Below are 24,281 nucleotides of genomic sequence, written 5' to 3'. Positions count from 1 at the left end.
TGCCATTCACATGCTGAGCCTCTCCGCTCTGTCATTTTAAGTGTCTCTCAGATGGAAGCCTGTTCACTTCTCGAGCCATAGTGCAAAGCGGGCGTGTCCTTCTCACAACCAGACTTCTGCTAAGTCATTTAGATCTGTGTGTTCCATCCCCTTCCACTCAAGTCCATGCCACTCACACAAGAGGAGAATGTGGCTCTGTCCATTACCCCATCCCCTAGTCCCCCCCCACCCCACATAGGCTGTCATTGAAGCCCAGGGTTGCTGGCCATGCATGTGACATTGTTTTGAACTCTATTATTCTCAATATTTTAAATAATTTTGCATTCTACTCCATCATATCAGTGCTTGATTGAATGCAAAACCATTTTCCTCTAAATCTATTATTGTCCGTTCCCATTTTACGGATAAGGAATCCAAGGCCAAGAGAGATGAAATACTGTGCCCAAGGTCACATAGCCATGGGTGGTGACACCAGGTTTGAAATGCAGGCTGTCTGATTGCTTAGTCTATGCTGTAAGTTCACTCTTCACTACTGTACCCTCAGTGCCTGGCAGGTGCTCAGTAAATATGTGCTGGATGATTTACCTTGGGGCGGTCTGGCGTGAAGTGTTAGGAACCCAACCCCTGGCACCTGAGCCACCTGGGTCAGGGCCAAGCTTGGGTTCTGGGAAGCTGAGTGGAATCCATGCTCCTGGGAGTATGCATACACCAGAAGAATGTGACGCTCCTTCAGGGCATTGCAGTGCCACCCCCCTGACCAGTGAGGAATTGTGCCATACTCATCTGCCTCTCCTGCTGCACTATGACCTCTGGAGGGTGGGTCCTGGATCAAGCTCCCCTCCTTATGCATGAGGCCTGGCCTAACTAGTACATGTTAAATGTGACCAATTGTAGAAGTTGGTCTGAGTGTCGAGCCCCAGGGTACTGACAGGGGCTCCTCCATCTGCCTTGCTCTGGGCCAGGACCCATCCTTGAACCCATCTCAGATGAGTGAGAGCCTGGGTGCAGGCAGAGCTAAGGCTGGGTTCCTGCTGGAAGGGCCGTCACCAAGGGAGCTGGTCAGTCCTTAGAGCCACTCTGCTGCTCTTGGATCATTGGATCACAGGGAAAAGGAGGCAACTTGAAGCTTTCTGAGCCCAACTGCAGAAAGCATGGTGGTGCAGGGGCTGTGAGGCAAGGAAGGAGGTTCTGTTTTGGCTGTGTTAACTTTCCAGATATAGTTGGCTACCAAGTATAGTAGTCTGTAAACAGCTGGAAATAGAGCTCTGGAGAGAGGGAGGTGAGGACTGAGGGTGCAGTTCAGGGCATCTTTCCCACAACTTAAAGTCTCTTCTTCCTGCGTCCTGCAACAGCTGGAGTGTCCTTTGCACCACTGGGGGTAAGGTCGATATCCTGCATGAAATGAATTTGTTTTACTCACCTTTCCAGTGGAAATTCATTAATTGTTCATATCCTCTCTGTTTTTGCCATCTGTCAAGTCAGTTTAATTAATCGTATATGTTATATTCTTTATTTCAGAAAAACTGTACAACTCCAGTGGACGAGATTTACGAAGGGCCCTTTTCTCCCTGAAGCAGATATTTCAGGTAAAAAAAAAAGAAAAAAGTACTCTCGGGTTCTGTTTTTGCATTGCTTGTGGAATTAGATGCAGACAAGTTTATACCTTTTACTGATTACAAAAAGTCTCTTTAGAGTACAATGTAAATTCTTTCAGAATATCAGTTGAGTATTTTTACCATACCAATTATTTCAAGCATAATAAGTAAAAAAAAAAGTTATCAAATCACAATATTTTTCCATATTTACTTCAGATTAAAAAAAAATTCCTACTATGGATGTAACTGAAGTCTTGTGTTCTGCTCAATACCAACCACTGTCTTCCTACCCCACCCCGGGTCCCCTCTCTACTGAATGTCACATATAGTGTTTATCATGCAAATGCACGTTTCCATACTAATGGTGAATATTCACCAATAATATGTGATATTCTTTTCTATGAACTGTACATGCATGTTATCATGCTGTGTGTATCATGCTGCGCCTTACTTAGTGAGAGCGGGATAGGTGTGGGCGTGACCAAGGTAACTCTGAGTGAGTAACCATTGTATGGAGGAAGCACAAGTTGCCCTGTTCATCTTCTATTGGCAGACAGTTGGGTTCGTTTCCAGGGTTCTGCCGTTACAAACCGTGCTGTTAGGGACAAGCCCCCTTGTGCACGTGTGCAAGCATCTTTGTTGGGTTCTGTCTTATCCTTCTCTCTTAAACCTTCCCTCTGCTTCTCCCCTGGGCAAGTCACAAGCTTAGTGAAGAGGGCTAGGACAGGAGTGCAGGCAAACTCCAAGCTGTCACCCACAGGGAAGAGGGACAGAGAGTCAGGGGAGGAGGGTGAGACCGCTGTGCCAGGCGGGGCAGGGTCAGGAGAAGCAGGATGAGGCTTCATGGAGATGATGGAGCCTGCATTGAGCTTGTGTCTCTGTAGGTTCATCGTTCTTTCTGGCATGGTTTTAGACTCTAGGGTGCGGTCAATATCTCTTCAGTTCCCGTCTCCTTCACATACTTAAAGGATTTTCTGTCTGTGATAGTTCTAGCCGAGTGGCCGTCCCCTTCATGGGTGCCTTTCTGTCTGAGGGGGATTGGCAGAAAGGCAGGCCAACAATCCATCCCACCTGCACGTTCTTCTCTCATTTTCAAACTTGTTCAACCATGCACGCCCTCATCTTTTTCCCAGAGCAGAGCCCTTCTCAGTGACAGCGTTTCTGGAGATGAGTCCTCATTTCTCATCTTCCCACAGCTACAGGCATGACTCTCAGTCACCACTGCTGCCTCATGTCGCATGTCTCAGAAGTGCCTTGGGGTTTGGGGTTGGCCTTGATACAGGCCGTTTCTTCTGGAAAATTGTAACAGCTGTCATGGGCACCACCTGCTGCTTGGTCCATCCTCTAGCTTCCCACCAGAGGGGCTGACCAAGTCCTTCTCATTGCTGGTTCTGTGTAGCCGTCTGAGTTACGTCTGAATCTCTCAGTATAACGTTGAGGCCCTTCTGGACCTGGCCTCTGCGGCCCACCTCCCTGTCCTTGGCTGCAGCTGTCTCCCCCGTGATTGTGTCCTGGGGACAAGTCTCTTCTGCACCTTTGCCCCTGGACCTATTGCTTCTATCTCAGGATGCGTTGTCACCCCACATCCACTCCCCATGTCTCTGTTTCCCATCTGGTGTCTCCTCCTGCCAGGGAGATCCTCCAGATGAACCCTCACTGCGGTCAAGGGCTCTCCTCTATGAAGTTCTCTGGGCTCACCTCTGGAATGGAATCTAAGATACCGCAGGGCGCGTGTCTGAGTCCAGTCATCTGTGAACTCCCTGGATTCCGTCACTGGGTCTTTGGGGCCTCACGCAGTGGCCAATGCCACTGAAGCAATAGATGAACGAATTGGGCGAACGGACTACTCCTCTCACAGGTGTCTGTCTTCAGTCTTTCCTGGCTCTAATTGAGTAAATGCTTCTCTAATTACTTGCCCCAAAGCTTCACTTCCCACGTGTCCATCTGTGTCTCCCTGCTTCTTAGCTGAACAAAACAGAACTTCTTCACCCTCCGTTAACCTCCTCCTCTCGAACTCAGATCCCTGACTGCACTTGGGCTGGACTCTCACTGTGCCACCGGAGGACCACACTCCTGCCACCCCTCACACTAGCTCGTGCAGCCCCTCAGCCTGCCTGCTGCTTCCGTTGTTCAGCTTTGACTTCTTTTGAAACCTGTGTTCACCTCATTGAGTTGGTGGCAGAACCACACAGAGAAGAGCCATTCCAAGTGACTTTAAAACACTGCAGTTTGTGTACCCTGGGTAGGATATACTCTAAGAAGAAACAGAACCACACACATACGAAAATCAACTGTTTATAATAATCATATTGCTGGTGGTCGTATTGGTATTGCTCTTCTGATACTTGTGTGTGTGTGTGTGTGTTCTAATTTTGTCATTCTTAGAGTTCTTAAGGATTTGGATTCTTGGTGTGTGGAAGAAAGTTGATAGAAAGATAGAAGGTTTAGGTTAAAAAACTCTGGATTCCTGAATTTAATTGGAAGTATCAAAATGAACCCAGGGTGTTTATTATCTTAACAAACTTGCAACAAAGCATATTTCTAGCACTAAGTTTATTGAAGAGGAGTAGAAGCAATGACCAACCCATTAGCAAAATGCACCACTAGCACAGAGACTGTGGTCTTAAAATACAGAAAGGAACCAGAGCTCCCTGGGGAAATAGCTGACTCCAAGTCTAGCTTAGGAAATGGGTAAAATAAACCTGGAACATATTATTATGCAGATAGCAAGGAAGCTATCAAATACTACTAGGATTATTGCCAGAGGAACTCGGGAGCACATTGAAGGGTCTCTCCCTGGCTGGCTGAAGATGGACAATTAAGCATCAATAAGGATGATAATTACAGTGGATTAAAACACATCAGGTTAATCTGCATTGATGAGTGCATAATAATACTAAAGAATAACAGTGAATTGGTCACCAGTGGAAGGAAGATGGTGGTGAACCAGCACGTTATTTTGAAAAATGGGTAAAATTTTAGAATCAGACATTTATCTTACTTTTTCCTGAATGAACTTTAGGATAATCAAAAGTTTAGTTGAGGGGAAGTTTTGCTTTTAAAAATATTCTAGCTAGCAAGTAAGAAGGAGTGATATAATTAGAGTATCAATTAGAATGTCAGAATTTTGCAACCCTGAATGAATGAATGGATCTAGGTATCAAGCATCAGGATCTGCTGACATGATGGAAGTGAGATACAATCAGATATTACATGCCTTCTCATGGAAACTTGCACTGCCGTTGAGGATGTGGTCAAGCCAAAGAAATCAGCTCTGGATCTGATCCTGCCTTTCTGTGCAGTAACCAATTTACAAATGATCTAGGACAGAGGCACATGTTAAACCACACAGCAGGCATGTAATCAACAAAATCCAGAATGTAGACTACTCTGTAGGACAAATGATCTAGTTTCTTCAACACACAAATTTCAAGGGAAAAAAAGAGATGAATTAAAAGACATTTAAAAGTTATATCAGGGCTTCCCTGGTGGCGCAGTGGTTGAGAATCTGCCTGCCAATGCAGGGGACACGAGTTCGAGCCCTGGTCTGGGAAGATCCCACATGCCGCAGAGCAACTAGGCCCGTGAGCCACAACTACTGAGCCTGCGCGTCTGGAGCCTGTGCTCCACAACAAGAGAGGCCACGATAGTGAGAGGCCCGCGCACCGCGATGAAGAGGGGCCCCTGCTTGCCGCAACTAGAGAAAGCCCTCGCACAGAAACGAAGACCCAACGCAGCCATAAAAATAAATAAATAAATAAATAAAAGTTATATCAGCTAATTGCCACATGTGGCTCCTATCTGGATCCTAGTACAAAATTTAAAACACTATTTTTGAGACAGTTGGAATTGGTCACCGACTGGACTTTTGATAATATTAAGAAAGTATTAATTTTTTATTATGAGTACATAATTTTAAAAAGACTTTCTGTCCTTTGAGGTACATATTGGAATATTTATGGATTAGATGATGTGATGTCTGGGATTTGCTTCAAATTAATATGGCAGCAGACAGGGTGGGGTGATAGATGGAACAGGATTGATATGAGTTGATTGGCACCTGGGGTTCACTAAATTGTTCTGTCTTCTTTTGTATATGTTTCAAGTTTTCCATGGTGACAAAGTTAAAAGATAAAATAAACACATGTCGGTCTTGTTTCACATCCCCTCACCATGCTTGTTCTGTAGTGTTGTCTCTCTGAATTCTCAGGGATGCTGTTTCTACCACTTATTCAGCAAACAAATATTCTTGAGCAGCCTTTGTTGGCATTATGTAGGCAAGGAAGAAGCCATTTGCTACCAAAAGTTTAATCTGTTTGGAAGACCACAGACCTGTGCACAAAGCAGCTCTAACACACAGGGGAGGGTTGCTTTGGGTATTGGGTGGATTCCACAGGCTGCAGTCTGTCTGGGGCTTAGATTACCTTCTCCCACACCCACCAGTCTGCACCTCCATCATATCTTATGTTTTCTGGATGTGGAGGTTCTTCTTGGAACTAGAGTGTAAGGGTGTAAAAACAGAACCATTGGTCATTTGGATTGAGTTGAATATTCGTTGACTAATAGGCATTTTAAAAAAATGATCACAGGTTAAAATATGGCTATTATAGAGAATTCTGAAATTCAAGGATAATCTCATATCAGTTAGTGTTAACATGTTGACTTCATTCTAGTTAGAAACCAGTGTTTTAAAAATCACTTATTAATGCCTGTGTACTTCAAGATGTGTGTTCAAAATCTTGTACATTGCCAATTTGGAAGATATTTTCTACATTAATCATCCATATACTTTTATTTTCTAAGTGCCTTATCTACATATGTGCATAAATATTAGGGTTCTGAATTATTTTTATAAACAATGTCCAGTGCTTTTTTCCAAGTGCCATTTCCAGACAGTGAGCTCTCTGCTATATTAATATTAGTGATTAGCTTGAGTGGTTTCTTGAGAGCTTGTTCTCACTTTTTCACCATGAAGTCATGTGTGAATCTAGTTTTAAAGTAATAAACATTTGTTACATGCTTGGAAAAACTTTCTGACTAGACATGAGCTCATCTAAATGTTCACTTTTCACATATGCTGGTGGAAAAGAATATGGATGGAGGGAGAATTATTTTTATTTCCTTTATACATATGAGTGTAAAGTAATTTTCCAAAAACTCATGATATTGTCCCATTTTCTCTTGCTTCCAACGCCATGATTAGCTTAAAGTCTGAGTTAACACAGCTGTCTTTCATTACCTTCGGGGCACAGCAGTGCTCCCCCCTCCCCCCAGTGCCCTCTGAATTTTGAGTGTGTTCTTGGTTCAAAGGGAGCATTTGCCTGGCCTGCCCCCTGCTTCCCTCTCCCCATCTCCCCGTTAGCTCACGTCCTCCTTCCATATAATTGGAAAATGCCATAAAATTAAAATGAGGGGCTGATTTCAATGTGGAGACGGGAGAATTATGCCAGTTTGTCTAAATTATTTTTTCTTTTTTGGAGATAAACCATGGTTGCTGACCATTCCTATAATAATAACCTTTCATTATTCCATTAAGCTTTCTACTATTTACATCACTGAGGTTTTTTATTTTTGCTCTGTTGTTATAATTGAAGATGAACGTATCCTAGCTGTGTTTGAGACAAGGCAGTGTCCAATTGAGGAAATCTCCTGAAACAGTAGTGGAAAAATCCCTCTCATAGAGCTCCATGGAACTTGGTACTCCAGGCAAAGGACTGGATTTGGGGGCTGGCTGGACCATAGTGAGGTCATCTTGGCCAAAGTTTTGCCCCTCTTAAGTCTTCATCTGTAAAGGGAAGGTAGGATTAGATCAGTGGTTCTTGAACTGGCTGCCCTTTAGGATTTCCTTGGGAATTTAATAGCAGAGCCTGGGCCCCACCCCAGAAATTCAGATCAAACCCATCTGGGCAGGGACCTGCTTCCTGTTCCTTTTTAAAGCTCTGCAGATGATCCTGATGTGAGGGAGTCAGAGGTGAGAAGGATCTGAGCACCTCTGAATCCCCTACAGGGCTTTTTAAGCACAGGTTGCTGGGCTCCACAGTGGAGTTTCCTATCCAGTAAGTCAGGGTGGGGCTGGGTATTTTGCATTTCTAACAAGTTTCCAGGTGATGCTCAGGTGCTTGTGGGTCTGGAGACCTCTCTTTGAGAACCACCAGATTAGATGACTTCTGCGATTCCTTCCAGGTCTTGCCTTCTGTGATCCGGTCTTCAGGCTGACCGCCGTGGCTCTTTTGAGCGACAGTGTAGCTGCTCCAGACACACGGCCGGTTCTGTGCTCTGCCTCCTTGCTTGTCCTGCAAGCTGCACAACTTGGGAGGTGGAGAAACTGCTCCCCTACTTTCTCAGATACCATTTGCAAGACGCTCGGAACCATCTTTAGGGACTGTCTTTTGAAACACATGAGTTGCTTTGAATCCTTTACATGATGGTCTGTGCTGCAGCCCAGTGTTTCCTGTGTTGAAACCCAGCAGGCTTCATGTGGCTGGTCCCTCGGGACCTGTGGGGATACGAGCCTGGTGATTTCTAAAGAATGAAAAACAGATCACTATAAGTATTCCTGACAGTCGGGGGATTCATTTGCTTTATCTTTATTAGATTGCCCAGAAGGCAATAATTGGTCTTTGGCAAACAACAATGTGAAGACTGGCTGTAAAATTCCTCTGGCAGCAGTTAAGATGCCTCATTTGAATAGAGCAGAACAATCTTCAGAGGTCGCGGTCTGGCGTCAAAGGCTTGTACATAGTTTTCACAGCCCAGCCTGGATGGAGGATGGACCGGGACAGTATTTGAAGTCTTTTTTTTTTTTCTTCTCTCTCTTTCCCTGTTTCCTGCCAGGATGACAAGGATTTGGTGCATGAATTTGTAGTGGCTGAAGGTCTGACGTGTTTGATCAAGGTGGGAGCTGAGGCAGATCAAAACTATCAGAACTACATTCTGAGGGGTAAGTGACGCCGGGCATGGGGCGGCCAGCCCCTGCTGCAAGGAGGGTCTGGGGTCACCTCCAGGAACTTCGATACTGAGAGCTTTTTGAAAGGTTTGGTTACGGAGTAAGGAGATGAAGACATCCTGTAGCAAAAGAAAACCCCTTCAGGTTTTACCGATTCCTCGTAACTAATCAGTGACTGAGTTCATTTTACTGCCTTTACCTGTAGTCTCTTCCTAGTTATTAAGAAAAGAACATTCTGCACACTAGGTTCTTTATAATCTCTTTTATTTGGTGAGGAAAGGTACACACCAAGTGGGCTTGGGTAAGGCCTGCATTTGAACAGAAAGCCCCTCAAAACCGAAGAGGCCATTTATTTACTGGGAAAAATATTGTCACCGACTTGGGTTATCACCGGGAGTTCCTGTAGGAAGCGCACATTCCTCACCAGGTCCTCCTATTTCTGACTTGGTAGGTCTGGGGTGGGCCCAGAATTTGCATTTTAAAGAAGGATGCTGAAAGCTACCTCCGTAATTTCATTTTTTACAAAGTGGTACGTGTGTGGTGTTTGAAGCACTGATTACCATTCCAGTTCATAAAATTAATGCTCTTTTCAGAGTTCGAGTATTTTTGTGCACCTTCATATAAATAATTTTATTTGATTCCGTAAAATCTGTGAATAGGCAGGGCAGGAATTATTAGGTTGGACCATATGACATAGCTGTTATCAACCGTTTTGACTTACCAAAGGAAAAATTTAATATAGTTCAATATTATCTTCATTTTGCAGTTGAAAAATCTGAGTCTCAAAGAGGTTGAGTGTTTGCCTAAAAAATCACTTCCTCTAGTGTGAAGTCGAGCAAGGACTGTGGCTAGGCACTGGGGCACATCACGACTGATCAAGGTTCTGCTCCCCCTTCTGCATCTATGCCTGTAACTCCGCAACTCCGTGTTCATATAAGGAAAAAAAAATACCTCCTTTTCTTTCCCTTGGATGAAGGAAAAATACACGAAACGTGTGATTTAATATTAAATGTCCTTGGTTAAAGTTGAATGAGGCAGGCAAAATGAAACAGTCGCCTGCAGTTTCCTGTTGTGTTTTACCCTGAGAAGGTTCCTTACGTTCTGAGTTGTGACCCAGCGCTTCGAACTCTCTGAATCCTTCCCCATTTTCTCTGCTCCTGGACAGCCACTGCAACAAGGGCAAAAGCAAAAGGGAAAACTGAGGGCTCATTAAAAAAAATTTTTAGGGACGTATTTTTAAGTCAGTATTAATTGTTTCTGTTCATTTTGATAAATGCCAAGTGTATGTGTGAGAGAGGGTTCCTCATCCTCAGTTTCTCAGCTCCATGGTATTTGTGAGGCTGGGGAGGCACCTCCTTTTGTCTACCTTCCATCTTTCCCTGGGTATGTGGTAGGTCCTCATTATAAGCTGTCGGCAGAGATGCTTTATGGATGAATTTTATGATTTCTAGTCTCAGTATGATTAAAACATTTATATGGAAGCTTTTATGGTATGTGTACCAAGTTAACCATAAACTTTGTCCTGCTGTGTTGCCTCCGAATGCAGCTGTCCTTCTGTGTCTGAAGAAATGCATACAAGCCTTGATTCTCATCCTTACATTTCCATCCACACTGGCCCAACACCTGGAAGAGGGGACGGCACAGGAATAAGGGTGGGAGCAATTCCTCTATTTTATTTTCCAGGTTACTTATACCATGGATGCTCATAAGTTGAACCACATGGAAGGAAATACACCTAAAATGGCCTAATTCTGAATAATGGGTCCAAACTGTCAGCGTAGTTTTTGCGAGGTTTAAAGTATGCATCATTTTAACTTACAAAAAAAAAAAGTCTTCCCCAGTGGGTGCTGGTATGAGTGCACAGACCTACACACACCTGTATGGAACTAATAACCATCTACATGTTTATCTTTATTCTTCTGACCCTTACCTAGGAGTGTATATGTGCATTTTTATAGAGCCATCATCAGTGTAAGCATCTTTGTTCATCTGCGTGCAAGGCTGTGGCGAGGAGGGTGGCTCTGCCAGCGGTGGTCAGCCCCCTCTTATCAGGAAAGCAAAATTCTCATCAGGAGCCCCCCGCAGACCTCCCATGGATTAGAACTGGGTTGCATGGCCGCCTGTACCTGCTAGGGAGGCTGGCACAGTGGGTGTTTGGCTTCCTGGACTCTAAGGGGACGTAGCAAGAGAGAAAGGCCTGCCTTTGTGCCTGCAGGTTACTCGTGCCTGCCACATTGAGGGACTTGGGAAGGAAAAACTCAGCCCAGCGGAGAAAGGCTTCCAGTAAGCAGCCCGGTGGTGGCCTGGCTGGAGGGAGAGAGGGCCTCCCTGCCACTGAGTGCATCATCGTATAGGGGCAGGGTAAGCTCAATGGTTGTGCAAGGTCCCAAATGGTGAATTGTGCCAATGGTACTTGCCAGTAATGAAAGATGGTGTTGACACAGATACTTCAGCTAGGCTCTCCGCCCCAGTGTGTGCAGTGGTTTATTAATCTGCAGTGTTCTGATCTGCCCTGGAAAGGTACCAAAAGCAGGTAACGATGCTTGAGAATCAGAATTCCCAAGCACAGCCAAGGGAGAACCCTGCCAGCCACCTGCTGCTTCTCTGTCCCTGAAGAAAATGCCACCGAGGTAAGACCCTTACTTGCCTCTGAGTTTCCATTGCCACCACCAAGGCCTTGCCTTCTGATTTTGATTTTCCAGTTATGTCTATTTATTGGAGGCCAGACGGCTACCATCTGTTACCTGGGAAACGAGCGAGCACTCCCTCCCTTTCAGGTTATTACAAGACGTCCTGCTTTCCATGCAGCCGAGGGGCCTTTGCATGCCCACCCCACTTCCGCTGAGTCTCAGGAGACTCGGGGTAACCAGGGCACTGTGTGCACACACATCAGCACATTTGGACGTATCTGACTGAAGCCCGTGCCAGGAAAGTGTACTTCTGAGGGATGTAAAGGACAGATTTCTTAGGCTGTGACTTTGGTGTTTTGATACAAGGAAACTATCGTTTTTCCCAGCCCACATGTTGAGTTACCCCTTCCTGACCTTGAAGGCATGTAGGCTTTTTTAGGTTGTGATCAGCTGCCGGCAGCCACCAGACATTTGCAATCAAGGACAACCTTTGAATTGCCTCTTTGTCCCACCTCATTTTAACCAAATTACCTTGGGTGAAGGATGGTGAGGCCTGTTGCAGATCAAGAGAGAGAAATTGGGAAGTGGTTTTTAGTTTTGTTAACTCACCGTTCCCCGGGGAGAACACATCATGCCCGCTCTGGGCCACCCGGGGGAAGCAGAGTGGAGGGCGAGGGCGGGCACCTCTGTTGTGGTTTCCACACAAGGTGGGGTGAGCAGGTTTAAGATTGGCCAGTTTGCATTATGTCAGTGGGCCCCGGGGCTCTGGCGTGTGAGAAGCCCACATGGCTGCGGGTTGGGAGTGTGGACTTGGGCTGCTGGAGAAGGGGACTGGCTGACTTCTAACCAGAGCCTCAAAACTGGGTCCAGACAGTGTTGAAAAACTCTCTTACAAGCCGTAAGGTGGGCCGGTTGTCACAGTGCTGTGGGGGAGCATATGCCCTTCATGAAGTTTCCTCGGTTTCTATGGGACCATGTGTGAGGCCCCCGGATGCAAAGGAAACAAGAGCATTTGGAGGACCCAGTCCTTTCCACATATGTTTTTAGGACTCATTTACATGATCTTTATTTTTGCACTCAGCCCTCTGTCAGCTCTTTTTTTTTAAGGCGCAGGAATCTGTTGCTCTGCGTTGAGGATGTATCTGCTGAGAGGTAAAGATAGGTTTTGAGTTATGGTGTAGCCTAGCGCTCTCCAGAAATGTGAGCCGGCTGCTGGGAAGAGGTCTTAAATGCACCACATGTAGAAATAATATTTATCCGACATTATTTTTGGATGGCTATAGCTAATGATCTAAAGGGTTTGTGTGTGTGTGATCACCAGTATTTAATATATATCTATAGTGGAATTTTATATCTCACAATTATTCTTATTGAAGTAGGACCTTGAGAGCTATATTCCTGGGAACTTAAACTTTCCGCACACATGCTGAGCCTTCACGATGGGCCCTTTCAGTCCCTGGGAATGAGCCGATAAAACCAGGATACAGCTCTGCCCTGGAGAAGCTCCCTGGGAGGTGCTGCCTCTGAACCACTGTATGCTGTATCGAAAATGTCGTACGTGTTTAGAAATTGCATATAGGTGATCCGCTTTGGGGAAGGAAAGAGAAAGAGATAAGTAGGATCAGTGAGACCAGTTGCCTTTTCTGGCTATACCTCCAGGGAAGCTGCCTTTTAAGGGCTAGTTTTACATGGAAAAATTAGATTTGATCATTTCACCTAAAGCAAAGTACCCATTAATCCTAAAGCACCTTAGTCATTATCAGAGCTGGATAAGATCTTAGAGCTCCTTTAGCTCAACCCTTGCATTTTAGGAGAAATCTGCAGATATTTTGTTTGCTCCTGTGTTTTTAAAAAACGTTTTAATGGTTGTCAACATTTAAAAATTGGGAGATTTGACATAAAAAATCCAGATTTCAGGTGTCTTTGGAAAAACCGGAACCAGAGAATTTCAGTGCCTTGCCAAATATCACTTAAACTAATAAGGGGGAAATGCCTTGTGTATTAGGGGGTCTGTTAATGAGGATCAGGACTTGTGGTCAGATAGCTTTTGTTGGCATCTACATCACCAGGAACCAGGCAGTGATACAAAATGATCAGGTGGTAATCAAATGATGATTAAACTAACATCCTCCATCCCAGGAAAACTTAAAAGTTTATCTTTTGACATTTTAGAGCAAAAGAGGAGAGCAGAGGTTGGGTTCAGACTATATATGGGGAGGGTAGGGAGGGGCCCAAACTGGCACCAAGGTGAGGAGGTGAGCACAGAAGGGGGAGAGCTGCTTACTTCCTGAATCAAGCATCCCTTGGCTGCTGTGTTTTCTACCCTCCAGCCTGGCCTGACTCTCCTCCACCCCCTTACCCTAGTCCTGAGGTGCACCGGACTGTCTCGGAGGGAACTTCCTCTTTCTTACCTCTTGCTGGGTCAAGACTTCAGGAATCAATCATGGCAGCCACATGGCCAGTTGTGTGGATGACACAACAGCACAAGTGTCCTAGCAGTGTTTGTCACCAGCCCCCCGGTGAGGGGGAAGTTGAGACCAGTGTCAAGGGCAGAATCTTCCTTCACTTGATGTTTCTCCTCATGGTCAGTCAATGTGACGGGCCGTTTTCAGTAAGGAGTCACGTTGGCTGGCACAAATTAGCAACCCATTGGGCCAAATAGAACCTGCAGAGATGAGCGTGTCAGAGCATCAAGGCCAGTGACATAAAGGTGGCCAAAGATGGGCATGGCCAACAAGAAAACTTTGTAAAAACTGAGTGATGTAGATATTTTTCTTAAAACAGAAATAGCTTTTATAACTTTTTATTGTATAATTTGTTAGCACACAATTGTCTGAAAAGCAAACAGCATAAAAAGGAAAAACATGAAAATCACCCATAATCCCACAAACCAAAGACCATATTCTACCCACCCATGTACATACTTGCTTTGCACATGCCTTTTACAAAAATGAAGCATCCTGTACATATGTTGTCAAACACGTCTCCTGGAAGGGAGCGGTGGACCTTGGCAGCTGGCTTTGTGATGGCTCCTAGACCTTGGCACAATTCTGTAACTTCTTTAAACCGCTGCTCCCTCACCTGTAAAAGGGAGATAATTAATACCTTCTTTATAGGAGTGTTGTGAAGCTTAAAGAGCTCATAGAAAGGTCTAAGTAAAAGACTGAATTGTAGGTATGACAGTTGTTATCAATAATAATCAATGATATTAATGCAGTAACTACCTGTAATGGGCTGAATTATGCACCCCTCAAATTCATATGTTGACATCAGACCCCCCAATACCTCAGAACATGACTGTATTTGAAAATAGAGCCTTTAAAGAGGTAATTAAGTTAAAATGAGATCATTGGGCCCTGATCCAGTATGACTGGTATCCTTATAAGAAGAAGAGATTGAGACACAGATCTGTCCAGGGGGAGATGATGTGAAGACACGGGGAGAAGACGGCCATCTACAAGTCAAGGAGAGAGGCCTCAGGAGAAACCAACTCTGTGGACAGTTTGAGCTTGGACATTCAGCCTCCAGAACTGTGAGAAGTAAATATCTGTTGCTTAGAGTTGTTGGGTTCAAAGGTATGTACATTTTTGTGTTGCTTTTGCTTGAATATTTGCCATCCAGGGATGTGTGAATTTATGTTTCCACCAGTGATCTCCATTTCTGCTTATTTACCCCAGGCCGGGGATGATCATTTTTTTGTAATCTTTGTCATTCCTGGTGATTAGGGTGCACTTATTCCTACGGACAATTTTATAGTCATTTTTATAAAGTGGCTTGTAAATTTTAGTTGTCATTGTGTTAATTTTGTCCATTAATTTGGGAAGAATTGACATCCTTATTTAAAAATTCAAAACTATTGCCTGCATGCTCTTTCATGGCCCGGTACAAATCCTTTGCAAGTTCTCCATCTAACTCTTGTGTGCAATGTGCATTTCCTTCTTGTTTGTTACAGAATTTTATGCATATCCCCCCAGGTGTGTTTGTATTTTTTTTTTTCTTATTTATTCATTTTTGAATTGGGTCTGGTATTTACCACATGAAAGGATGAAAGGATTCTCTTGGGTCTTTTCCTGTTTATTTTGTAAACTTGGTTTGGGAACGTCATCTAAGAAAGGTCTCTCTTGCCCTCCTCGTTTTGTTTCAATCAGGGAACACTCTGTGTCTTGGGGCCTGGGTTCCTCAGCTGTGGCAACCGCTTGGTTAAGGCAGTCAGGCTCATGGGTGAGGTCCTTCTCCCTGAGGGAGAGTTTGCTTCCTCTTCCTCTGTGTTTGCATGTCGAAACTCTTCCTTTGAGGACTTAGATGAGTAGCATGCCTGCTGGACACTTGGTCTGTCAGTTCTGGGCGTTCACCAACTGTGGCGTGTGGGCTGGGGATGGCTGGAGAAGCTGGGCCACTCATAGCTGTGGGACGTGGTCTCCACATTTTGTTTGTTTATTTGTTTTTCTTCTCCGCTGTAGATTTTGAGACCTCTGCGTTTGGTGTCTCATGTTCTTTGTGCCCTGGTGTATCTCACCTCGGCCTGACCTTTCTGCTCACACACCTGGCACGCTGTTGGGGACATGGCCTCCGGGTTGAACCAGCCACAAACCTGCTGTGAGGGGTTTGGTCAGGGCAGGAAAGCCACAGCCCGCCCTGCCTGGGGGGGGGAGGCTGAGTCACTCCTGCCGCTGCTGTTGGTGTGTGGTGACAGAAGGGTCACCCCGAGTGCTCTGAGTGTCCCATCTATGGCCCCTCTTGCCACCCTTGCCGTCCTCACCCTGTGTCAGGCCTGCACCCCTCTTAAAGAAATGGGTCAGAGAATAGTCTAGAGCTGCACTTATGTCTTTCCTCTCCCAGCCTGTTCAGGCACAGGGGCCAAAAATGGACTCATGCTGGGGTACTGTATGTCTTTCCTGTGGCCCGCATGACCATGGGATACTGTGGACTTGCCCAGCTTTTCTCCAGGACTTTCTCCCAGGAGAGGGAGCTGGTTGCTGGACATACCATTCCCCACGGCCAGCTGCATGCAGTCTCTGGTGTATCTAGATGGACCCCTCAAAGGCCATGGTGTGTGGTTGTTACCCCAGTCTCAGGGCTCGTGGAATCTCTTCTTCACTTGTGCTTCTCATCGGTCATTTGGGTAGGTTGGTAAGAAGGGGGTTTGGAGGCTTCTGGTTGTGCTGCTATTTTTCTGGAAGTGCGAACTCATCAGAATCATCATCATTTATGCTCTGGGCCCTGCCAGGCCCTCAGTCTGCAGCACTGCTTGCAGGAACGTGGGGTCAGGTGGGTGAGGGAGCGAGGGAAGACCAGAGCTGGGTCCTGAACTTCGATGGGACAAAGTGCCCTTTGTTTTTCCTCTGGGTTCTCAGGTAAGAGAGGCAGGTGCTGGGTTAGACCGCAGGTGAGGCAGGCAACATGCATGACCCTGAGCCCTTCGCCACACTGGGCAGCAAGCAGGGTATCTGCTTTTAGCATCTAACTCTAGATGAGTACCTCCAGCTTTAAACATGATTTTGGCTATCCTCTTCACTCCCTTGCAAGGTATTTTTTCCCTATAATTAGATGACACTTATATTGGTAAGTTTACCTTAGAACGAATAAGGCTTTTCTTTCAAGTTTTAATTTTTCTGAAGTAAAAATCAATGATTAATTCTGTTCAATTCTGTTAAGTAGTACAGAAGCACTTCACAGGATGGTCTTTATGAAGCAATACACGGCTAGGTCTACCTGGTCAACATTATCCCCGACCTGGAGCATCATTAGGCCAAATCATGTGAAATTGCTGATATGTGACCATTTAAAAAAAAATTTTTTTTTAAATTTATTTTTGGCTGCGTTGGGTCTTGGTTGCTTTGTGCGGGCTTTCTCTAGTTGTGGTGAGTCGGGGCTACTCTTTGTTGCGGTGCGCGGGCTCTCATTGCAGTGGCTTCTCGTTGCGGAGCACGGGCTCTAGGCACGCAGGCTCAGTAGTTGTGGCTTGCAGGCTCTAGAGCACAGGCTTCTGTAGTTGTGGCGCACGGACTTAGTTGCTCCGCGGCATGGGGGATCTTTCTGGACCAGGGCTCGAACCCGTGTCATTGGCAGGCGGATTCTCAACCACTGGACCACCAGGGAAGTCCATGACCATTTTTTTGTTACCATAGAAATGGCAAAGCTGAATGGTTTAACTTAATATTATTATCATAATTTAAGCTTGACTTGTTCCTGGATTGATAAGATGCTTCTTTAAAATTCACCTCGCGTTCTGTGTAGAGTCACAGCCCTCCAGAAATTCAGGCCGGTTTGCAGATCAAGGTAAAAAAAACCCAAAACCCAACCCCCTTGCCAAAAACCCCCTAAAAGCCCTTGCTATTTTGTGCACTCGTGCATTCGAGCACTTCACCCTGTCATAGTCTCAGCCAAAGAGATTTCTCCAGAATTTTCCTCTCCATTAGCAGCCCCCATCTTCTTCTTTTATCTGAGATGAGAAGGAAAAAAGAAAAACAGAGCTATTTGGCCATTCCTATGTGTGGAATTTTCCGCGACTGAATCTCGTTGCTCTGTGTTCATCAGGAATTTTTCCACTTTATTTACACCGAAGATGTGCCTCTGCACTCCATTCTTCTCTCCTTGTTCAGTGGACTTTTCCAGAGGAACTGCTGGCGAGGTGTACCTTGAATCACAATTGTTATTTCCTTGGCTATAACCTTATCTCACATATGGTCCTTTATACGGTTTCTACTTACAAATCCAGGCTTACGATAGAATAGAATGTCTTAAGCAAATTTTAAACCTAGCCTCAAACATGGATTAAAGTTATTTTCCTGGCTGGGATTTCCTGGGGAAATGTCAGTTTCTGTGTTCATAGATTCTTGCCTTTTGGAGTTTTGAGGGCTCTTGGTAGATTGGACCAGCCTCCTGCAGGGTACCGCTCTTTCTCTGGGCACTGTGACTCCCCCAGCCGCTGATGTGTACAAGGTCCCCAAGCCCAGGTCACTCTGCAGCACCTCAGATCTGCGGAGCTGGCGTGTCCTGGGTGTCCCCAGTGCACCATGTCCAAACCCCAACCCGACAGCTTCACCCCCCGGCCAGCACCCCATGGCTCTATCCAGCATATGGATGAAGAGTACAGTCATCCATCATATTCAAGTACTACGGGGGGCCTCCCAGACCCCTCTCTCTCACTCACTCTCTGTAATCATCAACCATCAAATTTGGGCTCTTCTACCCTTCACCCCCTTTCAAGTCCTTGCATCTCTTTTCATTCCCAGTTTTAGAGTCTGAGGTTAGACCATCATTTTTTTTCCTTCCTGATCTGCTCTCCTAGCCCGCTAACTAGTCTCTCTGCTAGAGAGAGACTAGTCCTAGTCTCTCTGCTTTCAACCCTGCCTTCCATGGTCCATTTTGCCCCCTGTTGCCTGGTTGACCTTCTACAGTGCCCAGCTTGTCTCCTCGGTCCTTGGCGTACATGGCTAGTGGCTTCTCTCATCCTCAGATGAAGTCCTGGCCCTCCCATGTGGGTAGCGCCCATCTTGGTCCTACCCTTGTGTACCTGTTCAGCCCTCTCCCTGGCCTCAGCCTCACCCCTCCTCACCTGGTTCGCGCTTTATCCCTTGCTTCCTGCTTGTCCTCAGGATGAGGCTCAGATACAGTATTCTGCAGGAGACCTTCCATTGCCCCTCTGGTATTTTGGCGCTCTCTGCATACCCTGATCTTTTTTTTTTTTTTAACATCTTTATTGGAGTATAATTGCTTTACAATGGTGTATACCCTGATCTTGACACTCACCTCACTGACAATAAATATTTGTTGAGTATAGACTATAGCCCAGAGACCCTAGGCTAATTCCCTGCACCATACTTGGCTGCCTTCATGCCAGTTCCCATCCTTGATGCCAGGCACATTTTAGGAGCTCAGTGAAAAGTGGCTGAAGGAGAGAGTAGATGAATGATAGAATGTCTGCAGGGAAGAGAACTCACAACTCTTGAGGAAGCTGCTTGTTTGTACTAAGAATTCGACAGCCTGGACTTGCTAATCTGAAGCTTTAGCTCACCAGATCTTCTTGTTTTGGAAACAATACAGCACACGTTGATTTGTTTTTGGTACTTAGAAAAAAATGCCAAATTATTGAATTTTTCTTTTTAATAAGCTTACTAGTTCAGTTCATCAATATAGTGAATATCTTGATATTTTTACCATTTTCTTTATTGAAGTATAGTTAATTTACAATGTTGTATTGGTTTCAGGTGTACAGCAAAGTGATTCAGTTATATATATGTGTGTATATATATTCTTTTTCAGATTCAGTATATATCTTGATTTTAAATTTGTCATGATTTCCTAAGGTAAAATACGCACAAAAATGGGTTATACTTCATAACTGGTTTTGGTTCTCAAGGAATTATATACCTGCCACCAAAATAGATATGTTATGAGTTCCTTGGTGTCAGGAGCTCACAAACTTTGTGGCCCCAGCTCCAGCCTGCTCTTTGGTGTCATGTAGATCTTCAACAGATATTTGATGAAAAAAGAAAGAAAGAAAGAGAGAGAGAGAGAAAGAAAGAAAGAGAGAGAGAGAGAAAGGGGAGTCCCCAGAGACATGACACAGAGCTCTATTTGATGAAAAAAGAAAGAAAGAAAGAAAGAAGAAAGAGAGAGAGAGAGAAAGAAGAGAGAGAGAGAGAAAGAAAGGGGAGTCCTCAGAGACATGACACAGAGCTCTGTCTATTTGATGAAGAAAGAAAGAAAGGAAGAAAGAAAGAAAGGAAAGAAGGAAGAAAGAAAGAAAAAGAGAGAGAGAGAAAGAAAGAAAGAAAGAGAGAGAGAGAGAGAGAGAGAGAGAGAAAGGGGAGTCCCCAGAGACATGACACAGAGCTCTGTCTTGTTTTCTGAGTGATTGTGGATAAGTGTGCAGAAGATGTAAAATGGGGGGACAGCAGTCATATGCTAAATGATGAAGTGTGATTTGGAGGGTTTTCCTCTGAGTCGGTTTTTGGTACCCTTGTTACGTCAACCGTTTTATCCCTTGCTTCCTTCCCCCTGCCTCTTCTTTCCCCAGCTCCTGAAAGCCAGGCTCTGCCAAAGCCACTCCAGTGCTAAGCTGGCCTGACTCATTTCTGGAGTCAGTTCCCGCAGGCAGAACGGTGCTCCGTGGCCCACACCGCACACACTCATCTCTGCCCCCAGGGCCTTCTTGGCTCCAGGGTTTCCTGAAACACTATGAGGGCACCTGACTGTCCCAGAATTACAGCTCGACTCCTTTCTCTCCCAGGTAACCCTGTCCTTGGAGCTGGCCTTGATCCTGCAAGGGTTTAAGTAGGGAATAAGTTTAGATGTAGTTAGATAAGTAAGGGTTGGTTTTGGAGGAAGGGACAAAATTGTTGCTTTTAAAGGCAGATTAGGAGCAATGAGTAGGAGTTACAGGAAAGTGGTTTTTGACTGAAGACGAGCTCCAAGAAGAGAGTTGGAAAATGAGTTGATTTCTCTTGCCAATGTAAACTGATCAGTGGTGACTTTCTGGAGCATTCTGTTGAGAATTCTGAAGCCACATCCAGCATCAGCAGGAAAGAGTGCCATGACTGATTAGTGATGTCTGTCAACAGCTTGAGAGGTGGGGAGTGAGAGCAGGATACCAAATATGGTATTTGCTTATTCTGGGGAACACTAGACATTTTCGGAATGTTTGTTGAGTTGATTTCAGACAGGTGTGTGGGACAATTAGTTTTCCCACCACAGAACACACTGCTTTGCATTGGAAATGTCCCACCAGAGCCCAGGTTGATGGCCTGTTAGGGCTGCTAGGGTTGGTAGGGTGCTTCTGGGTGATCTCATCGATCCCTTCCAGCTCTGAGATTTCTGTGATTCTAAGTAAAACATAAAAAGCAGAAGGGATGGAAGCAGAGCCATTTGACTCTCCCTCTTCTGCATGTTCTGTAGCAGTCGTTATAGGATTCCCTAGGCCACCACCAAGCCTATGTTGTCCTTTTTCAGAAAATTTCAAAGAAGACCATCTGGTTACATGGCATAGATTCCAGCCAAGTCATTGAATAGAAAGATAAACTGCCCTTAGTCATTTCGGGGCCAGCATTCAAATTTATCTGCAAGAGTTTGAAGAATTAGCAGGGTGAGTGTTGGTTTCTATCCAGGAATTCATCTGTACATGGTGAGGTCAGGAGCACAGGGGACAGTGGTGGGCTTGCTCTGTCTCCAGAGCCTGAGGACTGGGAGCTCAGAGAACTCACAGAAACATCGTGGGTTGGACTCACTACTTAAACATGGCTGGGCTGGAGAAGTGGGTTGGGAGCTATGAGGAGAGGCCCACAACAGGGTCACCTTCTTGGCTGCTTTCTTGACTTCCCTGGTGTCTCTCCATACCACCACCCTCGTCCAAATAGTTTCTCTCCCTGTGTGCACCTAGCTGCCTTGCACCCTTCGTTCCAGATGCTCTTCCTGTCTTTTCCACCAGGTCTTAACTGGAGGGTTGCAAGAAGATTGACCTCCTCCCAATTTTATATTTCGTTGCTTTTTGTTAGTTTGTGGCTCTAATTTGTCTCTGGTTGGAGGCCTCAGTAAATGAAGTTGGGCTGGTTCATTCATTCGTCAGTGAGTGTGACCTGATTACCTTACCTGAGTTAGTCACTTTGGGGCCTGAGTATAGACAAGCAGAGAACGATACAAACTAAATAATTACAAGTTGTGCTGTTAAGTCCAAGAATAAGGTGCTAAGGAGAGTAAGCTTAAATTTAGTTGGGAAAGTGACAGGCATACTGTGGTCAAGTCAGTGTTCTAAGATGGCCCAAAAGATTCCTTCCCCCTGGTCTATGCCCTGTATAATCCTCTCCCCTTGAGTGTGGACAAGACCTGTGATTATGATGGATGTGTGACTATCACAAAACCATGATTAGATTGCATTATATGGTAAAGGCGAAAGGGTTTTACAGGTGTAATTAAGGTCCCAAATCAGTTGAATTTGAACCCGTTAAAAGGAAGCTCATTCCGCATGGGACACGCTCTTCTGTTGACCTTGAACAAGCAAGTTGCCGTGAGTTCTACAGCTGCAAGGAGACTAATGCCGCCAACAACCACATAAGCTTGGAAGGCGAGCCCAAGCCTCAGATGGGACCACAGCCCCAGATGACACCTTGATTGCAGCCTTGAGACACCCTGAGCAGAGGACCCAGTTAAGCTGTGCCTGGACTCCTGCCCCATGGAAATTGTGAGATAATCAATATGTGTTGTTTTAGGCTGCTAAGCTTGTTATATAGCTAATCTGTTATATAGCAAAAGGAAGTGAATACAGTTACATACAAACAATTGCCATACAAAGCCATCTGGATGGACTGAAATTGGTACAAAATACCATGTGACCTCACAAGAGGCCGACATCTTGGGGAGCCATTAGGAGAAGGCTTCATGAGGACAATGACTTTGTATTTTCTTCTTGGGCCTTACAGGCAACCACATGCCTGCCGCCCATTCCAGCGGAGCCCCCCGCGGTGCCCTGCTGCTGGAGTCATCGTCTCTCACGCTTTCCTGAGACCCCTCACTAGGGTAGTGGCTGCTCCCTGGGACCTCTCAACTACTGGTGGAGTCCAGGCCCGTGCAGTTAAAGGGCTCTGTGCTGCACACCAATGGGCAACTAAAGGAGAAGGTGATCCAGAAGGAAGTTCAGTGTTTCCAGTATGCCAGCATCAGGAGAGGACATGGAGGTCTGAAAAAGATTGGGCTGAGTTTTATTTTTCTTTTTTTAAATAGTTATTTATTTGGCTGCATCACGTCTTTTATTATTATTATTATTATTTTTTAACATCTTTACATGTTAAAAAAAACATGAGTTTTTTTTCTTTAACATCTTTATTGGAGTATAATTGCTTAATGGTGTGTTAGTTTCTGCTGTATAACAAAGTGAATCAGCTATATGTATACATATATCCCCATATCCCCTCCCTCTTGCGTCTCCCTCCCACCCTCCCTATCCCACCCCTCTAGGTGGACACAAAGCACAGAGCTGATCTCCCTGTGCTATGCGGCTGCTTCCCACTAGCTGTCTATTTTACATTTGGTAGCGTACATATGTCCATGCCACTGTCTCACTTCGTCCCAGCCCACCATTCCCCCTCCCCGTGTCCTCAAGTCCATTCTCTACGTCTGCATCTTTATTCCTGTCCTGCTCCTAGGTTCTTCAGAACCATTTCTTTTTTTTTTTTTTTTTAGATTCCATATATATGTGTTAGCATACGGTATTTGTTTTTCTCTTTCTGACTTATTTCACTCTGTATGCCAGACTCTAGGTTCATCCACCTCACTACAAATAACTCAATTTCGTTTCTTTTTATGGCTAATATTCCATTGTATATATGTGCCACATCTTCTTTATCCATTCATCTGTCGATGGACACTTAGGTTGCTTCCATGTCCTGGCTATTGCAATAGTGCTGCAATGAACATTGTGGTACATGATGCACCTGGTCTTCGTTGTGGCACGCAGGATCTTCATTGCGGCACGCAGGATCTTTGTTGCGGCATGTGGGATCTTAGTTCCCTGACCAGGGATCGAACCCGGGCCGCCTGCATTGGGAGCATGAAGTCTTAGCCACTGGAGCACCGGGGAAGTCCCTGGGCTGAGTTTTAGGAAGAAAAGGGAAGTTGGTAAGCAATCACATGGGTCATCTTGCCCATGAATTAGAGATGGTTGACCGGGCACAGGGGCTCTGGGGCAAGTCTTCAGAAGTGGTTTTTGCTCATCTTCCTCCACATCCACACCGTTCACTCCTTCACATGTTCACGCATCCGGCCCTTGCCCTGTGCAGAGAGCAGCGGTGGGAGGGGGAGGGCTCCAGCTGAGGCCCCTCGCCGCAAGGAACTTGGCAGTGCTCTGAGGATAGGAGCCATCAAGTGAGGATGGATATACACAAAAACACTGTATTAAGTTGGGCTTTGGATGAAAATCCCGAAATCCTGTTTTTTCTCTCAACTTTGCTTGCATCAGCATTATGTTTCCAAAGGTGGTTGATAAATTTTAAGTACTTCAATCCTATAGAATCCATTTCAAAGACACAGAAAACTGTTTTTCGGTTATTCTTTGCTCAGTCGTTCAAGATGTTTGCTTTTCAAAATTCAGCTTTTCTTTTTTTTAAAAAGAATCAG

The 24,281-nt window shown here is 45.2% G+C and overlaps 1 protein-coding gene across 11 annotated transcripts in view; it reads left to right on the top strand.

Moving 5' to 3' along the window:
• Positions 1–24,281, top strand: part of FHOD3 (formin homology 2 domain containing 3) — a 491,067-nt gene that overhangs the window by 204,562 nt on the left and 262,224 nt on the right. For all 11 annotated transcript variants that reach the window (XM_082354165.1, XM_082354171.1, XM_082354169.1 and 8 more), the window contains 2 exons: positions 1,519–1,586; positions 8,430–8,535. In XM_082354165.1, the coding sequence (XP_082210291.1) occupies positions 1,519–1,586; positions 8,430–8,535 (174 nt within the window). The remainder of the gene's footprint in view (positions 1–1,518; positions 1,587–8,429; positions 8,536–24,281) is intronic.

The sequence above is a fragment of the Balaenoptera borealis genome (assembly GCF_965194805.1).
Source record: "Balaenoptera borealis genome assembly, chromosome: 14".
In the NCBI taxonomy this organism is placed as follows: domain Eukaryota; kingdom Metazoa; phylum Chordata; class Mammalia; order Artiodactyla; family Balaenopteridae; genus Balaenoptera; species Balaenoptera borealis.
This window is presented reverse-complemented; position numbering and strand designations above follow the sequence as displayed.